The 25,772-nt window shown below is 45.5% G+C and overlaps 1 protein-coding gene across 1 annotated transcript; it reads right to left on the bottom strand.

Annotated features, from left to right (window-relative positions):
• Positions 1 to 1,847: 1,847 nt before the first annotated feature.
• LOC139649825 (protein MTSS 2-like) lies at positions 1,848 to 25,317 on the bottom strand. Its single transcript, XM_071526332.1, has 15 exons — positions 25,249 to 25,317; positions 22,192 to 22,253; positions 21,989 to 22,062; positions 9,975 to 10,059; positions 9,730 to 9,821; positions 9,476 to 9,550; positions 8,973 to 8,981; positions 8,108 to 8,265; positions 7,840 to 7,947; positions 7,171 to 7,268; positions 5,488 to 5,620; positions 4,690 to 4,764; positions 3,725 to 3,901; positions 3,398 to 3,563; positions 1,848 to 3,245 (listed from the first exon to the last, which is right to left on the bottom strand). Exons 1-15 carry the CDS (start codon positions 25,315 to 25,317, stop codon positions 2,434 to 2,436), a joined length of 2,193 nt encoding a protein of 730 aa, XP_071382433.1. The 3' UTR covers positions 1,848 to 2,433.
• Between the last annotated feature and the right edge of the window lie 455 nt (positions 25,318 to 25,772).

Here is a 25,772-nt window from a genome sequence, read left to right as displayed (position 1 = left end):
CTGACATATGCATGCATACCTGTAGGACCCCCACCCACATCCACACCCTCCTGCCACCCTGTTAGCCGGCTGGACCACTGATCCAACTGTCTGATCTTCGTTATCTCGTCTAATTCAAACTTATTAGCTTCCATTTTCCCCACAAATCAGAGAGCTTTGTCAGTGATGAGTCAGTGTCATTGAGATAAAAAATAGGTCATTTTTATAATTTTTTTTCGTTTGCATCTCTCTCTCTCTCTCCTAATTTCTATAAACTCTATTGCTCGTTTGCTATGTTCTCCTAGTCATAAGCGCGGCCCTAAATGGACGTGGTGTTCATAGATCTAAAAGCCCTTTAGATAGGGGCCCCTCAGGCAAAGGGCCTCAGTCCATCACTATCGTCCAGGGGGAAGCAGTTAGCTTTATACACTCAATTTACTGTTTGTCTTGTTTATAGCCTAATGAGAGGGAGTTTCTTGCATTCAGTGCAGCTCATTCTGCAGGGAAATACGTTTCATATACTTCAGAATATATTTAGAGATATGGTTCAAAATATACAGGAAACTGGCCACAATGAATTTGTACATTTGTAGATGACAGATTAATTAGGAATCAATTCGAAATATATCTTGGGCGCTGGAAATGTCTTCGTTGCTGAGAGCATCTGCAAGTATGTAAAATAAATTTTGGTGTACAGGCTATTTTAGAATAAATGTCATCCACGTGGATAGTTTTGGTCATTTTTTGTGTCCTTTAAAGCATAACTATTCTGAAATATGTGTGTAATGTTTATGTTTTATACAGGTGGTGTTGATTCACTGGTTTAAGTTCAAAGCTATATCGCTCATGGAAGCTGTAATAGTCCCTTACCTGTCTCTCGTATTTATCCCACTTATCATCCATTTTACCAGTCTGCCCGATGTTAAGTAGGCTAAGCAGTCACATTGGTACAAATCCTCCATCGCTGTTCCTCTTGGCTCCTCTGTGGCAGCTCCGCCACAGTGAAAGATCTCTGTCGCCCCCATCTGTCTCCTCAGCGGATTGCAGTGTTGAAAATAGCAGCAGCGTCATACAATGTAATGGTTGTAGGTAAGGTTACAGTGAACTAAACCTAATATTAATGGAGGAAAAAATAGTTGATTGCACAGGTATGAATGCCCCCCTCATAATTAACTAATGTTGAAATCAAAAAATATTATTAGTTTAAGTTTTTTTGCTGCACAGCTGTAAGTAGCACTGGGCATATAAAATAGCTATATTGGAGATTAGTTGTTAGCTGTAAACATAATATACCGAAACCTAAACTGAAATTAAAAACAATAATATAAATATAAAAATATAATATAAGAGGAAATTAAGGAAAAGAAATTAAATATAAATTACATGAAACTGATCATACATGTTGTTAATGCTGTTTGATAACTATTAATATGCTATTAATATTGTGTTAATCTTATTTTATTTTACTCTATTTTAATTATTTTTTTGGTTCATTAATGGGAGGGTTTTTTATTTATTTTTTTGTTTTTGTCTTGTTTCTTTACTCGGTCAAAAAAAGAAAAAAGAAAATGGATCACATGTTTTTATGACGGCTACTACGGTATTGTTTTAGATATCATGTTTTCCCATAAAAATACTCATGAAAAAATTAATATGCTATTAATAACTATTAATATATGTCAATAATAATATGTAACAATATATTTCACAGCACTGCAGGTGCACAGGTTATTTGCATCCTGACGGTAGCTTATGCATATGATACTTCCCAACAATGAGAGTCAAGTCATTTTACAGTAAAAAGCCTGTTTAATTGCAGAATATATTGACAGTACAGTACAGCAATAAAAACACTGCCATATTGCTCCTATTTTACATGACTTACACAGTTGGTGTTCAGCTTATGAAACCAAACAGTAATACGGTACACGTACAGTAATGGTGATGAAACACAACATACAGACAGGCTCACAGAGCACTTCAGCCCGTCACCTTCCACTGACGGGTGGCTGTGTTAATTAAGAAATGCACAATAATAATAATGATAAGAGGAAGAATAAAGACACAGAGCATTGGATCCCTACAGCAGTGATCTTCTGGCCACTGGGTCTAAAGGGACAAGCTGGGCTGAAACGACCGGTCACAGGGAACAGAGAAGCACAGCCACAAAGCCCACAGATAGAAAAAAAGAATAATACAACCAAAAAAACATGGGTTACTTTGTACGCAATACATACATGACATGAAATGACATGACATGACATTGTCCATGGTCATTCATTTTCATCCTCTGTACATTTCCTCTATCAACTGGCCTTCATTCACCGCATATTACGTCCTCTCAGTTAACTGAGTTCATGTATTACATGAGTGTTGTTGCATTTCACTACACAGCTTCGGTTTGTTAATAAGGACACCGCAGTTGTTGCACCGCAGCCTTTCTTCTCCCACCGGCTACCGCAGGATCCTGGGGGCCGACCTGTCATCGGTCATTGCCTTGCGGAGCCTCACCCCGCGGCGTATGGACACCAGCATATCCACGTCCCCCTGGGCCGCAGAGGGCGGCTCCTGGGGCACCGAGTGGGCAGACTGAGCCAGGTCTCCGAGCAGCGAGCTGGGGAAGGGGAACTGACCCTCGCCCAGGGCGTGGGCGCTGGCCGCCAGCTCTCCTATCTTCTCCACCAGGCTGTGGCGGTTGGCGGCGAGCAGAGGGTCCTCCTCGGCGCCGTGGGCGGCCGTGCCGGGGGGCTGCTGGGCGTAAACGGTCCTGTCCAACCCCGCTCCGCAGCCCCAAGCCGTGTCTGGCAGGCTCAGCCGCTTGGGAGAAGCCCTCATGTAGTCCGTAGCGGACGGGTCGTCGCCGTACAGAAACTCCTCGCTGCCAGAACGCTGCTGGGTCGGGCTGGCGTACCCCGGGGAATCCGGGACTGTGGGGGTCTTAACTGGGACGATGGGGGGGCGGATGGGGATGGGGCCAGATGTGGACGGGGTGCGCCTCACCCCGGTTTTGGAGGATGGTGTTCGGCGAATGGTGGCTGTGCCGGAGGCGACGGCCCCTGAGCCCCCTCCCCCTGCTCCGTTTGTAGTTCCCTGAGGGGTTTTACCAGCAGGCAGGCCCGCGGTGCTAGCAGGCCTCTTGGTTTGGATCATGCGGCGGTAGTTCTGGGCGATGTTGCTGTGGCGCGGGATCGTGGAGGACTTGTCAAAGTCTGCCTGACCTTCACTGTCAGCGTCCCCGTTGAGAGAGTAGCACTCATAATCAGAACCTGAAAGTAACAATATGCCATGAGCATCCATTTTCTCATGATATTCCACACCAAACACTGATGGGAACTACATATTGAAGATTATTTTTTTATGGCTTTTCAGCTTATAATGTAGATGATGATTGGGATGACACCCAAATGGGCAGTGTTACCTTGTGAGGGGATGGTGTCCTCGGAGCAGGACGGGGTGTTGGTCTGGGTGCTGTAGCCACTGGAGTACTGCAGGGAGTCTCTGCTGCTCTTCTGCTGCTCCATGCTCAGGCCTCTGGTCAGGACCATGGCCAGAGTACTGGCTGCTGGGGAGATGGGCTCACAATGCTGAAGCGCGCACACACACACACACACACACACACACACACACACACACAGGCAGGCAAGACACAAGAGACATACATAAGGATTAACCCTAACCCCACATACATAATTGACCACAGGACAGTTCCCAAGGCATGCCGCTGTATATACCAACATTCACTTACCTTGGCTGCAATGGCTCCTGGGCCAATCCTGGACCGGTGTGGATCGTCTGGATGCATCCCAGAATACCCCTGTGGACTGGGCGGAGCCTCCTGCTCTCTCATCCTATCCAGAGATTCTCTCCTACGCTGCAGAGTGGTGGCCAGTGACGGCTCATAAGAACTCGATTTGGCCCAATCCTGTGGCATTAGACGTAACAATGAGACTGTCTCCCAGCAGCATATCTCCAAGTAGAGGACTTGTCTACCATCCGACAGTTGTACAGTTTTCCATTTGTTACAAAATGGAAACTGTTAATTTGGCTCATGAACTGGTTAGATGCTACGGTAGATACCAAGATGTCAATGGCATTACAATGGGTTAAGCTGTCTCAGTTTAGCAAACCTTTGTAAGTAAAGATTTGAAAACTGAGCTTAATGGGTAGCAGCAAAATGGTGATTGTGAGGTTAATCTATACATTGCTTGATATGCATGTGAGGCATTGAAAAAAACAAGAAGCAAAGAAGCAACACAGAGAGGTTTTTTAAAAGGAGAAAACCCAAAAGTAAAAAATTGCAAATGAAAACAAACCTTCCAGCTAGGAACCTTGGATGTGGGTGAGGGGGTGTTGGATCCGGGGGAGTGGTTAAATGTGGGGGACGCAGGAAGTATGACAGAGAGAGGCCTGATGGTGCCAGTGTGAGAGAAAGCAGGGCGGAAGGTACCGAAGGATGAGCATGAGCCAAACTGCGGAACGGACAGACAAGTCTGAGTCAGAGTGCTCAACATCCATGAATAGCTCTCGTCAAACTGTACTGCGGTTGTCAGGAGAGGCCCATGAGCCTCCTTAAGCTATAGATAACAATGAGCGAAAAGCACTGCATTTTCTGTGTGTGTGCGTGTGTGTGTGTGTGTGTGTGTGTGTGTGTGTGTGTGTCCACCAAAGCAGTAAGTAGATGGGCGAGATGTGTGTGCATGCAGTACTAACCGCTGTGGGAGAGTTGCACTCGCTGACAGACTGGCAGGTTTCTGAGGCCTCAGAGGAGGCTGAGCTTGTTGATTTCTGCAGGAAAGTGGAAGATGGAAAAGAAAAAAGAAAGAGTGGAGGGGAATGAGAAATGGAGACAGTGAGAGAGAGAGAGAGAGAGAGAGAGGAGGGAGGTGTGAGCGATAAGAAATGTATAGAAAGGGAGTGAGAGTTGGAGAAGAGGGGTGGTACGCTTTAGGAAGAGGGAGGTTTTTTTTTTTTTTTCGTCTATGGGGATCTAAGGCTAGATAGAAAATAAACTCGCCCATAAGATCATTTATTCAGCACAGAACATTGCATCAGTTGGTGTATTGCTGCATGCGCGTGTGTTCTGCGCGCTGTGATCCTTTCAGACAGTGGGAGTAGAATAACTTCATCATTCCTGTGGGATGAAAACCCAACATTCAGAACTGATAAAGCTCTATTGCAGCGGTTAATACAAAAACTAAGAGCTCTGTCTGGGCCTGGGTACCTGTCTCCCCGAAGAGGCTATGGGTGTGTGTCTGAGATGAGAAAGGAAAAAAAACATGCGATACAGTATCTCAGGTCAGCCTGAAGTTGCCAGATGGGGGAGAGTTTGTAGTCTAAAAAGAATTAGATCTACCGTGACCAGAAAGTGGTGTGTTGTTGTTGTTGTTGTTGCATCGCTCTGTCCTGTGGTGTTATTGCCTGAGGGATCTAGGGATCTAACAAGTCAGCTACTTTCTGGTTTTGCCATGATAAAACGATCGAAAAGATTAAACCCGCCGAGGGTGCTACCTGGCTGGTGATGTCAGAGGGCATGGGTGAGGGGGGCTTGGAGTGGGTGTTGGCGTCCTGGGAGATGAAGCCCGAGTCGTGAGAGGAGACGCTGCTGAGGCGATGGGCGCCGGCAGAGGGCATCTGCAGGAGACTGTGGACACAATATCACATCAGTATGTATTTAAACATTCACATGCACACTACCAGTCATGTTTTTCATTATCTTAATGCTTAAATGTTTGAAATGCATTTCTTAGACAAATATAAATAGTGAAGTTGATGCCTATGTATGAATTTCCTTCCAAAGCCTTTGCCTTTCCATCAAGGCAAAGGGCGGCTACTTTAAAGGATCTAAAATATAAGATAGTTTTGATTTAACGCTTTCCATTTGTTTTCATTTGTGTTATTTCATAGTTTTGATGTCTTTACTATTATTCTAAAATGTGGAAAATAGTAATAATAAGGAAAAATCTGGTATGACTGGTAGTGTGTATCATAAAAAAAGGAACGCCGTCAACATCCAAACATTTTTATTCTTGTTTTTTTCTTGTTTTGGGAGGAATTATGTGTCAGGCCGAAACCAAAACATAAAAAGCAAAATTAAAAATTGATCACAACAGCTACGAACATGAAAACACTATAAATTCTCCATACAATACGATGCCACTGCTCTAATTTGGTGCATCAAAGAGCATTAAAAAGTGATCTGTTCTTTGATTTGTCTTTCCTTCTCAGCATTACAAGCTATCAAATTGCTTTTTCTTTCTCGTTATCTCCCTCCCTCTTATTCATTCTCACTCAGCGTCTCTCCTCTTTGTCACCCACACATTTGAAGATGTGCGCCTTGTGCTTCTCACCTCCCTTCTGTTCTGCTCTCCCACTCCTCCCCCTCTCCCTCTCGAATACATTTGCAGTTATTATTCCTCCTTCATCCTCTTCCTCCTAGCTCCTTATTCTCTCTCACAGCAATCAACTTTTCAACTTTTTTTTTTTTAAATGGCAAATTAATTAATATTTCTGTAAATGTTCTACAACTAGAAAAAATGGCTCATTATCCTTGAGCCCCAGGCTAGGTACTCAACTTTTTGATTTTCATGTTTTAACTTCAACTGAATTATTACATGCTCCTCTGTGGCAAAATAAGTAGCGTCCAATGCACTGCTGCAGTTTCTTTTAGGTGCTGGGAAAATACAGGGGAAATAAAATCCATAAAAGTTGCCACACACTACATAACTCCTCGACCGACTTGATAGTTACTTATTTTTAATAATTCCAAGTCAAAAAACACAGGAGAGAACCAACAGAGGAGCGATAGGTCGCTCTGCTGTGGGTTGAGAATATTCTGTGACGTTGGGCTTGTGAAACCCTTTCAAAGCCCAGAGGAAAAACTCCAAGATGTTTTTTTTAGTTCCTGAAAAAATGGGAGATATTTGGAAGATGTGAGGTTTTCACCCCACAGCAACAACATGCTATTTTGATGGATGCTTTTAGCCAAAGCACCTTGTAGGTCCAGGACTGCACTCCCTTTATTGTGGATGCCCCAGTGGAAATCAAACCCCTGACCTTGGCACTCTATCCACTAACCACACAGGACCAAGCACTGCTCTCTACTCGCTCCGTCCCATTCTCCCTCTCATGGTGTGTGTGTGTGTGTGTGTGTGTGTGTGTGTGTGTGTGTGTGTGTGTGTGTATATGACTTACCTGCACATGCTGCTCTTCCTGGAGCCAGTGCTACTGGGGGAGGAGGGAGGAGTCTGGTAGGACCAGCTGTAGTCGGAGCCCTTCAGGTCCCGGATCACCTGGAGCGACACATGAGCACATGGTGATGAGATGTGGCCAACGTGGTGAGACAATGGACATGAGCAACATTGTTTTTGTAAGAGATAGAGATAGGGATTAAAAAAACAATGTGGATAATAGAGCGGGTTATTGAATGGCTATGGCTATACCTGGGTTTTGCTCATTTTACCATTGGAAAAAAAACAGATTCAGAAGCAGTCAGGGTCACATTGTGATCAGAATTCTACAAAGCCTGGACACAGTCCTGAGATAATGTGCATGTGAATAATTTAGAGAAGGAGAGGAAGAGCAGAAAAACATTTGCAGACACACAGCCACAAGAGATGTGGGCCTATATCAGGTATTTTCAGGCAAAGTGTGGACGAACACCAAAGTCATCTCATAACATCCAGCCTTTATAATTCAATCTCAGAAATCACACTGCAGTGACAGGCGTAACTGTGACTAATGACAGTAAAATCTGCACATTGTTTAGAGAGGGCTTGTATCCAATAGTAGAACGTGGTTTGGTACATAAATATACATGCCCTGGTATTTGACTGTGTTAAAGAGTATTACAGTGAGTGTTACCTGCTCGCTGGCTGGTGGCAGTTTGTGTGGGTCTTCAGTCAACACAGTGAGGTCATCAACAATGGCCTGCAAGTGTGTTACCTCTCCCAGCATGGCAATCTCTCCATTCTGGAAAGAAAGAAAAGACGGATTGGATTGGAGAAGAGAGTTAATGTAACCGCAAGCTGAAATATCTGTTTACATCAGTGACATCTCCACTGTTTTTCTACAGCTGCTTTGGGTAGATGATGTATATATAGATATGAAATCCTCAGGTAATGTCCCTCACCACCACAGGCTGCAGCAGGTTGATGAATGTACAGTAGCGCCCCCTCTCTTCCAGGAGGGCTCGGCGCACCGCCTGCCTCTCCGTCTCCTCCATCAGCAGGTACAAGTCGCTGACGTCCTGCATGGCACTGTCCAGCTGGGGGCGCAGGTTACCCCGCCCTGGAGAGGACAGGGGTCAGAGCACGGAGAGAAAGAAGAGGGGAGGAAGGATAGGGGGGAAGGTGAGGAGAGCAGGGGTTGTTGAGGAACGACAGGCAAAAAGGAGGAGGGGAGGAGAGGAGAGGAGAACAAAAGGGGATTGGAAATTGAAGGGGAAAATTGTTTGAGTGAGGAGAAAGTGATAGTTAGGGACGGGGATGACGTGAAGGGAGAAAAGAGGTAGTGCAGGGGAGAGGGAAGAGAGTAAAAAAAGAGAGATGATTAGAGCACTCACTATGATAAATTGCTAGTGCACTAGAGGTCAAACCACTGACAAACACTACAGTTGGTAATGGTTCAGCAGGTACATGAGGATGAGAGGAGGCCAGACACTGAAACATGTCATCGCTAACTATTCAGGTGAGATGATGAGATGATGCACAGCGACTGGTGGTGACTTGAAGGTCCTGAAATGGATGTGATTAGATACAGGCTATTACTACAGAATACCAGTCATTCAAGAAGGCATAGCACAATGAAACTGGATGATGGGTGAGGAAAAGCAAAAGAATGAAAGGACGACTCTATAAATGATGACCAAAATCGTAATTTTTCTGATGATGTAGACAGACATAACCTCAAAGATGATCATGATGCCTTTGTGAAATATCTCATGCAGGAATATCCCACTACTAATTCAACATCAGGGCAAAACGCAGCGCACATACCTAGAAGCTCTACAGCCAGGGAAATAGCCAGAAAGAAATAGAGGGGTTGCAGAAATAGGCAGGGGAGGAGTATAAGAGAAACAGAAGGAGAGGCAATGTTAGCTATATCAAATAAGGGCAATTTGCATGTATGACTAGCCCGTACCACTGGTAAGAGTCTTGTATGAAAATAAGAGTCAAACGAGCAATAGGGGCTAAAGCAAGCATATCCAGGAGAGAAGATAATTTTGTCTGACTTCTAGGGTAGGAGCTGATAAATCATGCAAAGTTGATAAAAGGCCCTCTGAAATTCTGCCAGTCACTTTGAGTCAACTGAGTTGTGATTTCCCTTTCTTGTCACTAGATGGCGCCATCTCAAACTGACCTATTGGTACAGACCAGTGAACTGTAACCAAGCAGAAGGTCATAAACATCAACCCTAAAATTTCTACAGAGTTATGATAAACTTCATCACAGTTCCGTTGACAAATAAGGTCTTGTCGCTGGGGAGCATTTTTTCTCACCTTTTCTGGCTTTTTTCTGGAGTTTCATGGTGTCTGACGACTTCCTTTTGATCTCCTGACGAGACCGCTTGTATTCTGTGGAGGGCAAGTGAAAATCACAGAGGTTTCAATTTCTATTCTGTTCATGTGGTTAAGAAAATATGTCTCAGTGGTACCCAGCATCCATGACAGCAAGTGTTCCTATTTTATCTATTGTTAATAAAAGCTTGTAAATGCTGGGTATTGGTGGGAGTTTGTGTTTTCTGGTCGTTCACCTTTGGCATGGTCTTTGTCCAGCTGATTAGCCGTCTTCTTCCATTCCTCTATCCTGTCCTGCAGCGGCGTAACTAGGCCTTCCATAAGAGCACTGCAGAGAAGAGGAGAGAAAACATGCACAAAAAAACAGAATGAGAGGAAGGTCAACAGAAAAAAACTATTAGACCTGTAACACAATAATTCCATGAAGGCAAAGGAAGAGAGAAAACTGAAGCAGACAAAAAATACAGCAGGTGCCACTTACTTGGTGAAGTGGCGTAATTTAGTCTCAATGCTGCGGTGTCGCATGCACATCCTCGTCAGAGCCGAGCCGATGTCCCTGGTGGCACCTTGAAAAAAATAATACATAAAATGAACAAAGAAATTGTCAGCAAGGACATAAAAGCTTGGCATTAAAAATGACAGATATGCCTCTCGGCCCAGCGACACATGACTCTCTGAGAGGAGGCAAGACAAATCAGGAGACCGTTTTCTGAAAGGCCCAATTCACTCCTGTCAGATGGATTCATCAGGGCTTCATTCCCTACCAGAGAGGAAGTTCCAGCTGCAGCCACTAGATGGATGAGTGCTGATGGTAAAACCAGAGCCCACAAATGTCACATTTTGTTTGCCGTATAAACCATGGGGAAAGCAAATATGACACACTGCCTGCAAGCCACATCTCCCCCACAAAGGTTTGACACTTCCAGATTGCGTGCGTGATTTTTGCCCTAGTGTTGTAAATAACAGCTTGTGAGACTTTGTTACTGTACTTTTCCTCTCTGCTGAAGTGTAATTAAATGGGGTCTTAAGCCCTAAAGCCCAGGCTGGCCACGGCCCACTGTCTCACTGATGGTTCACAGGCCAGTGTAATATGTGGCAGCACTGATCCTGTTGTAATCTGGGCCACATAGGGCTAATCTGAGGGTCTCTGAACACACACACATACACATACACACACACACACACACACACAGAGAGAGAGAGGGAGAGAGAGAGAGAGAAAGAGAGAGAGAGAGAGAGAGAGAGAGAGAGCATCTCTCAGCAGCAGACAGACCTCACAGAGAGGTGGCATGCACCGTTGTGTTTGTGTTTGGGAATGTTTGTTTGAGCGTGTATGTGTGTGTGTGTGTGTGCGTGTGTGTGTGCACGCGCGGCTGCATGTGTGCAGGCCCCGTGCATGTGCGTGTGTGTGTGTGTGGACAGGTGGTGTGATTTACCCACCCCCACCCTTTCCGAAGTTCTCACCCCCTCTATCCTGGAGGAAAAAGGAGGGAACCCTGTAAGGGGATATCCCTCTATTCTTCCCTGCCTGCTCTGCCTTTCCTGTTCTCTCTGTTTCCTAAACACCATTCATACAGGAGGGACACAGACAGAGAGAGAGAGAGAGAGAGAGAGAGAGAGAGAGAGAGAGAGAGACTGGCTCCAACATTCCCTGCTAAAACAGGCAGAAACCGAGAGACAGACATAGACATTGACACGGAGAGATAGAAAAACAACGCTAATACAGCTGGCATGAAATCAGACACTGTCTGAGGAATGCTGCGGATGGTTGTCCGGTGAGATCTCCACTCTATTCCATTTATCACACAAAGAAACTGGGTTACCGATCTCCAGTCAATATCACATCACAGTGAGAGACAAAGACCATTTCACTCACACAGTATTCCCTTAGCTGTCAACTGCAGCGCCTGTTGAACCAGTTCAAAGGCAGTCAGCAGAGTATCTGGTCTCCATCTCACAGAGACATCAGTGTTGGCTGGGCAGATGTAGAATAACTTGTGTGTGAGTGAGTGTGTGTGTTGTCATGTGTCTGCATTGCTTTTCCAGGTGACTGAGGGGGGCACAGGTGAAAGGTCATCCAGCTGTGTCACACACAGGCGTTAAACACCAGCGGGAAGTGATTGTGTTAACATGTGGAACCCATACACCAAGCTCATGTTATTAATGGCAGAAGAGGTGTCCATCTTCAAAGGAGTTTGTGTTCTAAGTGTGTAATATTGGATAATTTCTGTATAATATATATACTGTATATATATATATATATGCAAAGACCAATGAGATACACAGACAGGCAAACTGACGTGGAAAAACACAAGCACACACAAACACACACGGGACACGTGCGCGGCGCAGGTTATGCATCACTCCGTTTCGCCTTTCTCCTCTTAAAAGCATTACAGGAGGCATCCACAGCTGCAAATCAGCTCTTGGAGGGTAAGTGGGCAGGATGGAGGGAGGGAGAGAGGGAGAGCTGGAGGGAGAGAGGGAGCAGTGTGGGCTCTTTTATCTCTATAACAGACCTTCCCAATGTCACTGTCGGCCAGCCTCCCCGAAAGCCCCCAACCCCCACGCTCCTATCCCATCCACACCTGCCAACTTCCCTTCCTCTCCCGCTCCCTCTCCCTCTCCCTCCCGTCTCCTCCTCTTCTCCTTCCCCTCCCAGAGGGGATCAGCTGACAGCTACATCCTGGGGAGGTCCAGCGGCTTCCTGCCCATGTCCAGGAGCCCTGCTGGCCTCTGGCCCTGACCGGACGGACCGGGACAGGGTGATTCGCTCCCACAGCACCCCTGCGCGTACACACAGGCATGCGTCAAACATACGCAAGCGGAGCTGGGAGGACGGTTCAGGTTGAGTGGAATGACAGATAAATCAGCAAAATCCTCTAGAGGTGAAATATTAGAACTGAAAAAGTAAACTTAAACTTAAAAGTACACTTAGTAAAAAATAATGAAAATGCAAATGCTTATCTATCTATCTATCTATCTATCTACCTACCTACCTACCTACCTACCTACCTACCTACCTATTTAAGTATCACTCTTTCTCCTCTCCCTCTCTCTCTGTTATTATGTCTGTGTGGGAGGGAAAGATTCAGAGCACCTGACTCACTTGCAGCTTGAAACCTGGCTGGAAGTGAGTGGGAGCTGGGAAAGTTATTATTTAGCAGACCTGGACCCCCGGGGGTGCAGGGGGAGCGGGGCCGACCTCATAGCGGACACCCACACACATTCACAAGAACGGAGCCAAAGGCCCTCGGCGCAGACCAGAGTGAGGGAGAGGCGTTATGCAACCCAGCTGTATATCTGAAGACGCGAATTAAACAACTGGGAGCAACTAAACGATATTCCAACAGCGCAACAGTGTGTGGGTCATTATAACGCGACTGCTGTGTATGTCGCTGAGGCAGATGGTGCCTCTTTCAATATATATGACATACATAAACATAATGGCCACCAGATCTGCTCGGTTACAGCAGCATTGGGGGTTATTGGTGGGAAGGTCGTGCTCCACTGTTGGGTATTGGTGGGAACCTTGAGTCCCAATATCCAGCACCAGTGTAGTGCGGTCTAAGCGTTTAGCGAGTGGTTCCTTCCAGGGCTCTGGTTCTGATTAACTAGCCTGACTCCTCGGGGAAGGAGGAGCATTTTAATAGGCCTGCTTTATAGGGGGGTCTCCTGCCAGGAGCCGGGAGCCGGGAGCCAGGAGCTGTAGTCTAACTGCCAGGGGCCTCACTCCCTGATGTCTTCAACATGGGAGCTTAGCTTAACCATCTCCCTCTTTCAGCATCTAAACCCTGCTGTTCGGCTCTGATTTCCTCCGCACTCAGACTACCGAGCTGGAATGAGAAGCAGCTTCTACTGGAGCGAGGCTAGAATTAGACCGGTCTGGAAGTTATGCCCAGTTCTACTGTTAGAGCTCCAGTGGGTGCTCCCTCTCTCTCTCTCCCTCTGCTTCCTGTGTCAATAAAGCATGTTTATGTGGGCTGTGGAGCAATAAGGTACAGAACATCCTCGCCGTTACGGTTCCAGGAATACAGAGTCCCTTGATGTGCTGAGCTCTTATACAGCCGCTGCTCAGCTAAGGAAATTCCATCATCCATAAGACAACAGCTATTCCTCACGCTGGCACCTTGGCCTGAACTGACCACGGCTGGCACAGACCACTAAGCCTCCCGCCTTTACCCTCGTTCTCCCCTTTTAAGTGCTTGAGAATGTGAACTGGCAGGGACACAGCGGAGGCCAATGATGGATGAAAGGGGATAGGGATGAGAAGGGAGGAGAGGAGAGGATGAAAGAGGGTACACACTGGCTGGGCTCGGCCAGTGAAGGGACAGAGGAAGCGCTGGCCCCGCTGCTGCAGGTGCAACTACAGGGCTGCCAGGCCCAATCTCTGGGAAAATGTGTGTACATGTCTGTGCATTTGCCCCGGTAAATGTGTCCATTGCTCTGATAACGAGTGTAACGGCACAAAAACATTTGAGTTGGAGGCACAGCATGAAAAGTTTATTCTTGTAATGATTTGAAATATCATCATCGTTTGTCTTTTCCGAGGAATGAAAAACATCCTGCGAACGGTAACGGAGTCGAGGCTATGTGAGGAGAAAACGCTTTGATTCTATTATCTTCATTGATCTCGTTCAGTTGCCAGTAGAGCAAATACGCCGCTGATATTTCTGAATTCAAAACCTGAAGAAAACATCATACTTTCACATCATCAAATATTTACTTCAAAGCACAGCTTGAGTTGCAGAGGTGTGCCGCAGCAGGAGCAGTCGGTCTACAAAACATTGGAAAAAAATCAGCATCCATTATGTCTGCTGGTTAGGCAGCTTCCCTGTTGACAGCAGTGATGATGGGGAGAGTGGTGGATAAAACAGCAGCCGCATGTGGACATTGATTGTAGAACAGTGCAGCAGGCCTGGAGCAATAGTTAATTTGTTAACAAGAGCTACAGATCTAACTGAAGGTCTATGAATTCTGGATGACAGCCAGAGCAGAGGCAGTGTTTAACATCCTAGGTACTGTTTCAAGAAACCATCCAGAATTTATTTGACTATCTAAAATATGGGTTTATTATTTAATATGGGAGTTTGACTCGGAAATGGAAAAATAAGCTTTTTAGAACATTCTTTGTTCATTGTAACACTAAATACTAGTCTGTTTCACTCCATTTTTACATAAATTACAAATGTAATGCAACCTTTTACAGCCTCAAAATACATGTAGAATGATACACGTACAATGTATCAAAAGCTCAGATAATAACCTTACAGAATATTTTAAATCAAATAAATCACTATATAAACAAAGCCAGAAGTGGATGACAGTGTTTGAACAGGGGGCTTTGTACTGAAATTACCTTTAATAAGTGAAAATTGTGCTTTAATTGAAGAATAGACCATCAGTGTTTGTACTTCTTCAGTGAGAATTAAAACCAAGACCCACATTGTGTTTTTACAATTAAATATTGAAAATTCCTTGAACTACATATGCAGTCAATCCTGGCTCCAAAACCACAATATACATTAAACTGTGATTTATTTTAAACCCATTACTCCCCATTCTGTAAAGTAGGAAAATGGATGAAAGTGTGTATGAGATTCATGAGACTCCTGTGGCTTAATGAGGAGACTCTTTAGTGAATGTGCTTGCACGTGAGTGTGTGTGTGTGTATCTGTATGTGTGCACATGTGTTGCGTGTTTATCAATGATATGAGTCCACAGTAGAAATAAAAACAGCATTCAAAACCTGCGTGTCACTTCCTCACATGTGGAATGTCTCTCATGCTCTTACCAGCAACAATACTAATGGAAGACAGAGGAAACTGCCCGGACATCAATTGTCTTAGTCACACACACGCACCGACACACACATCCCATTGTTGTCTGCCCAGACAATACACACAGCGAGCTTCACCTCACCGCCAGAAACACCCGCAGACAGCAGACCTTGGAGTGTCTTAATGTGGTGTAAACATGTTCTGGAGTGCATTAAGAAGAGACGGGACAGAGTTTAAAGGAGGAGGAGGAGGAGAACAGGGAGGAAGCGATATTTACTGTTGAAGGAGCTTCCTGTTGAGGGACAGAAGTGCTGCTAATAATAAATACCTCCCCTTGTCCATATGTGCTTTTCATTAGAGGTGGAGGAGAGAGAGAGAGAGAGAGAGAGAGAGAGAGAGAGAGAGAGAAAACAACCTTACAAGACAGGAAAGAAGAGAATGCAAGTGTCATGAGTCAAAAATGGAATCAAAAACGGGCTGAACAAGGATCAAAAATGAGAAAAATGCTGGAAAGGGACAGCAAGAGAGAGAAAGAGCACTTAGTGGGAGGGAAAAATGAGTGAGGGAGAAGAGTTACAGAGAAACCCTGAGCAGGAAAGACAGTGGAAAGGAGGTGAGATGTCGTCCTGTACAACCCTGACAGGGGGAACTTAAAGCTGAGAGATGGACACTGGAGGCTCCTCCTACATCCGCTCCACTGGACCCCAGCTGTGACCAGTGTCCAAACACAACAGCAGACAGACTGGAGACGGAGAGTACTGATCTGTGACAAGTTTGCCTCAGTCTTAAAGCTTATAACTGTGTCCACTTTCTATTTTCCCATCATTGTTGACCAAAATGTCTTAAAATGCTTCACTGTAGAGTTGGAGAGAGCATCAATATGTTGAAAAAGAAAAGTTTTGAGCGCTTTGTTTTTTTTTTGTTTTTTTTTAAATGTCTGTTAGCACTATAGTACTGTACTGGAGAGCTGCTCACCCAAGAATTGATTGGCAAGACAGAGAATGATGGGAAAATAAGCTACAGGACAGTCAGTGTTATGCTTTAAATGATGTGAGGCTTGTGTGAGGCTTGTGTGGTCTTGTGTGACCCGACCAGTGAACTTCACATCTCAGCAAATGTCTCTATCAGCCACTTTAGTTGAGTGAAATCATGTATGTATTCCTTCATTCCCTCCATTTATGACCTCCTTCTTGCATTCCTCTATCAGAATCTCCCTCTCATGTTTTTCCCTCCCCTCTCCAGCTCCCTTCCACCCTGACTGAGCGTTCAGGACTGAGCTGAACACAGTGTTCTCCTCGAGTCTCATGTTTGTCTTCTCGGTTTGGTATTTGCCCGCAGAGTCAACGTTATGCGGGGCCAACAGATTTGTTTTTCTCTCCTCATTATTATCCCCCTTTTCCTCTAGTGCATCTAGTCCCTTCCACCCCACATCCCCCATCACCCTTCACTCCTTGCATGTAGTAATAATAATTACTGGAAAACATTCATTTGCAGGGCGACCACATTAAGCTTTTAAGGTTGAGGCTCATAAACCCATAGAGAGGCAGTAGGAGAACTGTGGTGGTCACACACAACTCTGTTCGGCTCTGACTGACAGACAGGCTGGGCAGCTGAAGGAGAAATAAGAGGCTCTGTCTATACTTAAGGTGACCTTAAAGCTGCAGGTCGTTTAATACCTGCAGAGTACACCACACAATCAGCGGTAATGGCTCAGCAGAGGGGGTGGAGAGACCATAACGCGTCGGCATCCATCAAAGGTAGCCCACGTGACCGCGCGCACACGCAACATACATGTGCACATAATCCAGTGTCAAACATGCTCTAAATCCACGAGCACATCTTATGACATCAAACCCACATGAAATGCAGATGTAACCTCCCTGCCCCATTACAGTACAATACAGGCTCATGTCAGCCTCAGATATGAAAAGCCGGGGGTGGTGGATGTCAGCGCCGGTCACATGGGCACTCTCTCATTATTTGACATGTCCGTATAAATAGCTGCACTGCTGGGATGGCGAGGAGGACAGTAATCCCCTGATCTCGCTCTGCACTAGGCCACGGCTGCATCTCGCCCATGCCAGGCGGTCCAGATGGCGGGTAGGGATATCCGTCCCATCTGCCAACCCAGAGAAGCACAGCGGCCAAGCAGATTACTGCTTCGCTGACACACTGATCTACAGTACTAGCGCACCTCCACGCCTCTACTGTATGTACTGTATGAGTATGAGGAGACCAAAGACAGACTGAAAGAAAGAAAGAAAGAAAGAAAGAAAGACACACAGAGAGGAAGATAGACAGAGAGTAAGCATCGGTATGCAGTGATCCACTGGAACATGACGTCTGTGTGTGTAATGGTGTGTGTACTCTACTAGCTCTGGCACACAGATGTGAAGGGAGAGCGGAGTGTGAATGTGTTCATGCAGTGTTGAATACAAACTCGCAAAGCATCCCAGTCTGCCCGGTGATCCCGCAGTGTGAATGCGTGGTGTTAAAGCTGAGAGTGGCTGACGGGAAGGGAAGTGAAGAGAAGGCGGTCTCTGTCTGTGTGTTACAGAGTGCGGCTAAGAGGATTAGCTAAACGCCTCTGCCTAGCCCGGCTACACAGAGCTGTGGAAATCCCACTGCAATCACAACCCCCACCCCAGCCGGGCCCTAACCCACCCCCACCAGACTCACCTCACTCGCCGAAAATATGGAGCAAATATCTCATACCCTGATGGACCATTAGCCCTGGACTCCCAGCCCTCTGACCTCTCTAAACACAGAGGATATAGGCGAGTCCAATTCATCCATGTCCAAAAATGGGAAAAAATGAACTCAATCTTTCATGAAAAAAACATATGGGCCTGTTTCAATCTAGCCTAGCAACAACAAAACACCTTAACAAAACACTACCCTCCACATCAGTTAAAAAAAATGCATGAGTCTGGTGTGTGAATGAAAAAAATGGCCTAGACGACACACCAGAAACCATTAAGCTAACCAATATAACAACAAAGCACTCCATAGAGCTGCAGGGCCTCAAACTAAGTCCTAGGAAAGATGGGTGACGAAACATGAAACATTTATCTTTTTACGACTAAATTCTCCAAATACGTTCATCCAATACGCGCTTTGTGGTTAGCGGACCTTTATTGGACCCAGATGCCGGCCCCCGCTTCATGGAGACAGGCAGGCCCTTAGACATAGATCCGTCAACACGACAGAGAACAGCTTAGAGCAACACCGCTGTCGGACACATGCCAAAACGCCTGGCATCCGACCCCTCCAGCTGCTTCATAAAACACAGACGCTGACGCCATGACTATAAACTCTAAAAACGGACAACACAGGCGACTGGGAGCCCAAACTTGAACCCAGACCAAGACCTTCTGATAGATGGACATGCAGAGAGAGAGAGAGAGAGAGAGAGAGAGAGAAAGACAGAGGGGAGAGAGATTGTATGTGGTGAAGAAAGCGGTAGGTAGAGAGAGTGGAGGAGGGTTGCTTTCTACTGTAACACAGTTATTATAGGTACACTCAAAAGTTTGGACACGCCACATTATTCTTTATTTTTACTATTTTCCACATTTTAGAATAATAGTAAAGACATCAAAACTGTGAAATGACACAAATGGAATTACGCAGTGACCAAAAAAGTGTTAAACAAATCAAAACTATCTTATATTTTAGATTCTTTAAAGTAGCCGCCCTTTGCCTTGATGGAAAGGCAAAGGCTTTGGAATGAAATTCATACACAGGCATCAACTTCACTATTTATATTTGTCTAAGAAACACAGTTCAAGCATTTAAGCAGAAGCTTTTAGATCCAAATGGCTTTAAGATAATGTAAGACATAGTACATTCAATCAGGTGTGTCCAAACTTTTGACTATATATAAATAGTTCCCACAAAAGACAACACAAAAATCCATAGCCAGGAAATAATGAAATCCTCTCTTTCCTACACTGTCCTCTCTCCCTGACTTGCTGAATCTATCAAGAAGCACTGAATAGGTAGAAATGTTGCTTTCCTTGGCAGGGAAATGCGTACAGCCAAAAGAGTGTGTGTGAGACAGTTTTGGAGACTTAATGGGGTGATGGGGTGAGTGTGTCAAAGGTAGATTAGAGGAAGAAGAACGTGATGAAACCTCCAGCTGTGCCGGCAGCTGCAGCTCGTCCCTGACCAAGAGAGGGGAATCGGGGTGACAGTGTTGATGGCCAACAGCACTTTGCCAAGGACCTGCCCCCTGCGGTGCAATAACCCCTATATGGCCATACAGACACTGAGACAAACACACTCACTGCAGGCAGACAGACCCACTCAGACATGGAGAGAGAGAGGGAGAGGGAGAGGGAGACTTACAAGACAGCAATTTCTCTGCTGTTGTTTTCCTGAAAAGTGCCTTTACACTTTCATGCGGGGAGTTGTAAGTGTAAGAGTACAACCAAGCAGAAAGAGCGGAACGTCTGGATGCCAATATGTATTAGGACGATAACTCTCTGTTTACATCTCTATTGCTTCTATCCCTCTCATTTCTATCACTCCCTGTCTCTTTCTTCCTTTCCCTTTGCTTCTTTAGTCTTACAATTGTCGTCTATTGACACACTAGTCCAGAACACACACAAATCCTCGGCTAAAATGACCCAAACTATATCCATGCAGCACGCAGACTGGGGTTCAAAGGTTATCCCAGTCCACCACAAGCCAGCTCCAATAAATATCGACATTCCTCCTGCCCAATTAATTGCTGGGGTTTGGAACACACGAGGGCCGAAAGGGCTCCCAGAGGACAAATGTGATGGAATTGGTCCGCTGATTAAGAGTGCATAAAGGCTGCAAGACTTCTCGCAGATTCCTCCAACTAATTAATATCAAGTCCTATTCAAATTGGAGTATGAAAAAAGGCTGAGAGCAATGGTGTTTTTTTTATAGCCAGACCTACTAAATTGTGTAAGACATCTTAATAAGTGCTAAATCTTGAAATCATCTAATGGTTTTCTACTATAACACTAATGACCCGGAACGGCACACTCAGTTTCTGTGCACTTTATCTCTGCACACAATTTGTAACAACACTGTAGAGAGAATAATGTCCACTCCTCTAAACCATGTTTCATTACGTTCCTATTTAATCTGTAGAAAATCTCTCGGCCCATATTGTTTTCTGCGTCTCTCACACGAATGGTGGCCTGAGAACGATGACTTTAATCCTAAAGTAAATGTCGGTGGAGAGGAGTAGAGGGGTGAGTGGGCGTATGACACACTTAGAGGGATTTTATGCATCTATAGCTGTAAAACCAAATCGCCCTTCTCTCTCATCTCTCTCTCTCTCTCGCAGTCTTCCTCCAATCATTCTGTCGTGTTTTACCTTCTCTTAGTGCAGACTCACTTTCCTTTGAAGTGTTGCCCTGGCATAGTCTATATCTCTGCTTTATTGAAGCAGTCAGCCAGCTGCTAGCAGCCAGTGGATTGACCCAACTGTGTCTTGCGCAGTCTTGCTGAGCTCATACGCGCTCGCATCAGGAATCTATTAAGGTAACGTGATGTAGGTCTATAGCAATGAAATTTGGCACAACTGAAGAGGCCTTAGGAGTAAAAGCACTGCTATATTTGGTTTTAGGGGTGAGAATGTGTGAACACTGTGTTGAAGAAATACCTCTTTCGTTATTTTCTCCAGCAGGCGGTGGTCAGTAAAGGGGTCGGCTACTGCAAACTGTTTTAGAGCATGTTGGCATGTGACCTAAGGTCAGGTGGCCGGCTACCAGCTGTCGCTCTGTGAATGTGTGTGTATGTGCGTATGTACGCGTGCATGCAGTGAATGTCTCTACGCATGTGTGAGTGAGTATGTGTATGTGTCATGAGCTGGTGCATGCTCGTCCGCGGGGCTTTGCAGGTTTTTTTTGACCTACATACTGCTCTCGACGATCAACTGCACCGAAATCTGTGTTAATCAGCTGCCTCTCTAGCCGATCCGTCTGCTGCCGCTAGCACAGTGACAAAGCAGATCAGCAGACCTCATTAGGACCCAAGAAACAATAAGCTCAGATTTTCACTTCTCTGAGCCGTCTCCCTCCAGAGCCACCCCGCTCCGACCATCTTAGAGTGTCACGACTCTGCCTGAGGGGGCGGCAGGAGGCGGGGGGGGTCAGACTGCCTCCCCGCTCTCTTTCTTAGTTTATATATACACAGCAAATTCAGTTGCCAAAGGAAAAAGAAAAGACCCGTCTTCATCTGTCCATGCTGTTTTCACTGTGGGGTGAATTCGCTAGTAGTCCTACAAGATGTGTGAAGATGTGTGAGGAAATGTGTGACAATCACACGTTTTCTCAATCACAGGGAAAATGTGTGTGGTTGAAGAATAACATTAATAAGTTGTGTTAAGTGTTTTTTGGTAGGTGCTTTTATCCCGAGCACCTTACAGTACTGTGAGTGCATACATTTTAGTACAGTAAGTGTTCTGCCATGTTATACTGCCATTGAGCTACACAGGACCACTACACAAAACACTATTGTGGTATAACTCTACTATACTGCGGAGCTTCAAAGTACGTGAATTTTGTTTGTTCCAGTAGGGAAAGAATATTCAGCATGCAACACCCCCAAAGACAGAAACAAACCAAACTGCCCATAAATAATTGGCAAATGCTCTCTTTCTACTTTTTCCACCACTTCTTTCCGAGTGTAGCCTCGCTGTGTGTGGGCTTGAATTAATTGGACAACTTCCCCTTACCTCTGGAGTTGGTAGCCATGTCTGCCACCTTCTGAAAGGCATCGAGAAAGGCCACTGCTGCCAGAATGGTCGTCCTGTAAAAATATTGGCACACATTTATTGCGCCATTACAGTATAAAAAAAAGTCTGTAAATATTGCACAGACAGGAATTTATCACTAAAGGTTTACCATTCTTGGAAGGAGGTAGCGAGCTATTTCTCACCTGAGTTGAGAGTGCAGCTTCGTGGCCTTGGCACTGAAGTCTTCCCACACAGGGTAGGAGCTCTGATAAGAGAAGGGGAAAGAAGATAGTCAAGTCAACCAAAAATATCTCTCGGAGGTTGGCATACACACAAGCATACAGTACCAGGAACTAATCTCACACACACATATTGTGTTCAAACATAGTCAAGAAGACGTGATGTTCTCCACAATAGGATAGACTCTGGCACAACTTGATAAACGCTCAATGTCAAGTTTATTAGCGATAAGATACAGAGTCCAGAAAGTGAAATCCAAATAAAGCTGGGAATAACTCAAGAAAACCTGGCTTCTCGCCTTGGGCTTGGAAACAGGTTGGTGTGTGCGCTTCTATGTGCTATCACTTGTCTTTAAAAAGGACAACATACTCTCTCTACGCCCATGAGTTGCTGTAGGCGGGTATGTGTATTAACATGTGTGCATGTGTGTAGTGCATGCATGATCTGTGTGGGCTCGTGTAAGTATGTTTATGTGCACGGGGCAGGTAGTATGCCTGGTCTTTGAGGAATAAGGATCAGATTTAGCCCAGGATCATCACATGCCTGAGGCTATCAGAGCAGCAGCCAAAACACAAAACACATTCAGGACTAGATCCCATTAGAACAAGAGCTTGAGCCTTGGAGAAAGGAGAGGGAGGGCACACCCCCTATGTGCCTCTTTTGACGGAAAGGAGGCAGAAGAGGCCACACATTCTCACTATATATACAGTAGCATGCAATCTGGAAACACTCTTCTTCATCATAATATCTTCAAGTTAACAACACGACTGCTTCGGGGTCGTCTCTCGGATAAAGTCTCCGCCTCGGAAAGTGATTTAGTGACCATCATCGCTAACAAAATGTTTGCCGTGAACCTCCCAGCCTCGCTGTCTTCACTTGGACTCCAACAGGTGGCAAATTAGCTTGCGTGGCCCGCGCCTCCCAAGGGCAAGAGAGATGCGCTGCCAAGACAGCTGAGGGAGGAGGGTGAAGACGGGAGGTGAGGAGAGCCACACGCAGCGCAACAGGGAGACACACACCAGGGACAGGGAGACACACACCACTCCCTTCATCCACACTCAGCAGCTCCCATGGAGTCGAGGGGGGACAGACATAGGGATAGACCTAGATAGATAGATAGATAGATAGATAGATAGATAGATAGGGCGGTCTCCCTACTCTCTATGCTACATCGCTGGCCAAATTCATTGCTGATTTCTGTTCAAAACCAGCCAGATATTTTGCCAGATCCTTCTCCTCCTTCTCACCATCTGCCTCCTCTTCTACTACCTCCTACTCCTTTTCTTCTTATCCAATGCCCGTCATCAATTCACCAGGCAGTTATATAACTCCAACAGGTGCTGCTTTTATCAAGACATTTTGTGTGTGTCTGTACAGTCTATAAAGAGGCTGAGCAGTGTACGTTCTTTATTTCCACTGTATGTGTATATGTGAGTGTACATTATGATTTGTTCACTACAGCAAGATCAGCCACAGAATGCACAGAATAGACACGCTGCTAGGTCGCTCTAAGGGTTAAAGCAGGCCTGATGGGCTTCCATGGCCCAGCCAGGCAGCAGGAATGAGGTCAGATGTCTGTCTCAGACTGTGGACATCAACACTGTGCTGACTAAGGGCTTCTGCCTCCATTCATCTGCACTGCTTATCAATACATGGACCGGCTCTTTGTCTCCCTCGCCCCTGGCATGACCACCACACAAAAGGAAATATATGAAACCACCGCTGCCAATAGCTGGGAGCTGATTTCATTGAGCCTCTCACAGAGAGTCTGACAAATGAGGGCCCATAAATAGTCAGTGTCCAGCGGCGCCATGCTCCTGTGAGCAAATGATCAATAAGAAATTTGTTAGGTTGAAAGTGGCGCCTGATGCTCGGCTTATATGGTGTTATTAACGCTTTGTAGGATGAGCATCATTGACAATGATAGGACTGTGGGCTTCTAGCAGGGCTGATGAATACGTTCACACTTTCCATCTGTTGCCGTGAAGAACAACAGACCACCCTGGTTCAACTTACTTGACCCCCTCCCCCTACACATGCACACACACACACACACACACACACACATTTAAACAGAATTGGAGACATCAAGCATCACCAGAAATCTATCTTTGCTCATGTTATACACAAATACGATGCAACACAAAAAGGAAAAATGCCACCCACATACACACACAGAAATATTGGCCTAGATGACTACATTCAGTTGAACTAAAGTCTTATTATAAGCCTATTCAATTTAAATAAGGCCTACATTTTAACTACATGTTGCCAAAGCAGTGACTTCCTGCCACAAGGCCAAACATTAGGAAGCACCATAATCAATATCCTTCCATCCCTGGTTCTGTTGAGAGGTTGAGGTGATGGAGCCTAGCAGCTGTTTGTCATGTTAGTCTTGTTAGCTTTAAGAGCATCCTTCCATCCCTGGCATTATATCTTGAAAACCTTTGAGCCTTGGATAAGAAGGACTAGTTATTTGGGGTCAACTGGAACACCCAGAACATTTGTACTGTGCTGTGACAGATCTTGATAAATCCACACAATCAAAATAATCAAAGTCACTTTTGATTGCTGTTTTTCCATCCTTTTACCCAGCTTTCCTTTAACAAAACTGATTATTTCATTGAATTGGCTATTTACTGAATACTAAAGCCATGATGAGGTTAGGTTGCAACCTCTGGGCCAAATGCACATCACCACAAAATAGTTTTTTTCACAAAATAAACATCACGCTCAGCTACTTAATAGCATACAGGCGATTAGTAAATGATACACAGATTGACACACTGACCAAATTAGTGTTAAAATCTAAGCAGTGCCTGACAGACCTGCTGCACATTATGCAAATAACACAAAGGGAAACATGTTTCATCTCTCTATTTGTCCTGCAGCGCTGTCTCTAGTGGGGGAGGACTCGGTGAAAGAAACAAAGGCAGTAAAAAAAATAAGCGTCTGATCAGCCACCATGCAATAATAAAGGTCAGGGGGGGAAACTGTCTACTTCAATGTAGATGTGCTACCTTCATGTCGTTCACGATGGCCTGGAATAATCCACCCAGCGCTCCACACTCCTTCTCCACCGACTCCATGTTATCAAAAACAAAAAAAGCGTCTGGAAAAACGATGCCAAAAATCAGACGTCCGACTGTTCAAATGTTTTCAAACATCAGAAATCAAGATGTTGTTTTTGTTCATTCGCCCTTCGTTGTCCTCTCCTACCGTAGCGAGCAGGGAGAGGATGGGAAGCCGCAAAGCCCACAGCCTGCTGCCTGCGGAGCGCACAGACAAAAAGAAATGTGCTGCTCAATGGCACCGGCGCTGCTCGGTCGCTGGTTCTCGCCTCGGAAGCAGCGGAGGGATGGAGAGAGAGAACGAGAGAGAGAGAGAGAGAGAGAGAGGCGCGCTGCGGCCGCACGCCGGCTCAAACTACAGCCACACAACGTGGAGGATGCGTGCGCTTTGGGTTTTCATGATCTTCCGATGATTCCAACTCAAACAACGGGGAGATCACAAATCTGGGGAAGAAGGGGAGTGTATGTGTAGG

The sequence above is a fragment of the Centroberyx affinis genome, unplaced genomic scaffold (genome assembly GCF_046629955.1).
Source record: "Centroberyx affinis isolate AG114_WGS23_722 - 3 ecotype Tasmania unplaced genomic scaffold, CSIRO-AGI_Caff_v1 ptg000111l_1, whole genome shotgun sequence".
Classification (NCBI taxonomy): domain Eukaryota; kingdom Metazoa; phylum Chordata; class Actinopteri; order Beryciformes; family Berycidae; genus Centroberyx; species Centroberyx affinis.
This window is presented reverse-complemented; position numbering and strand designations above follow the sequence as displayed.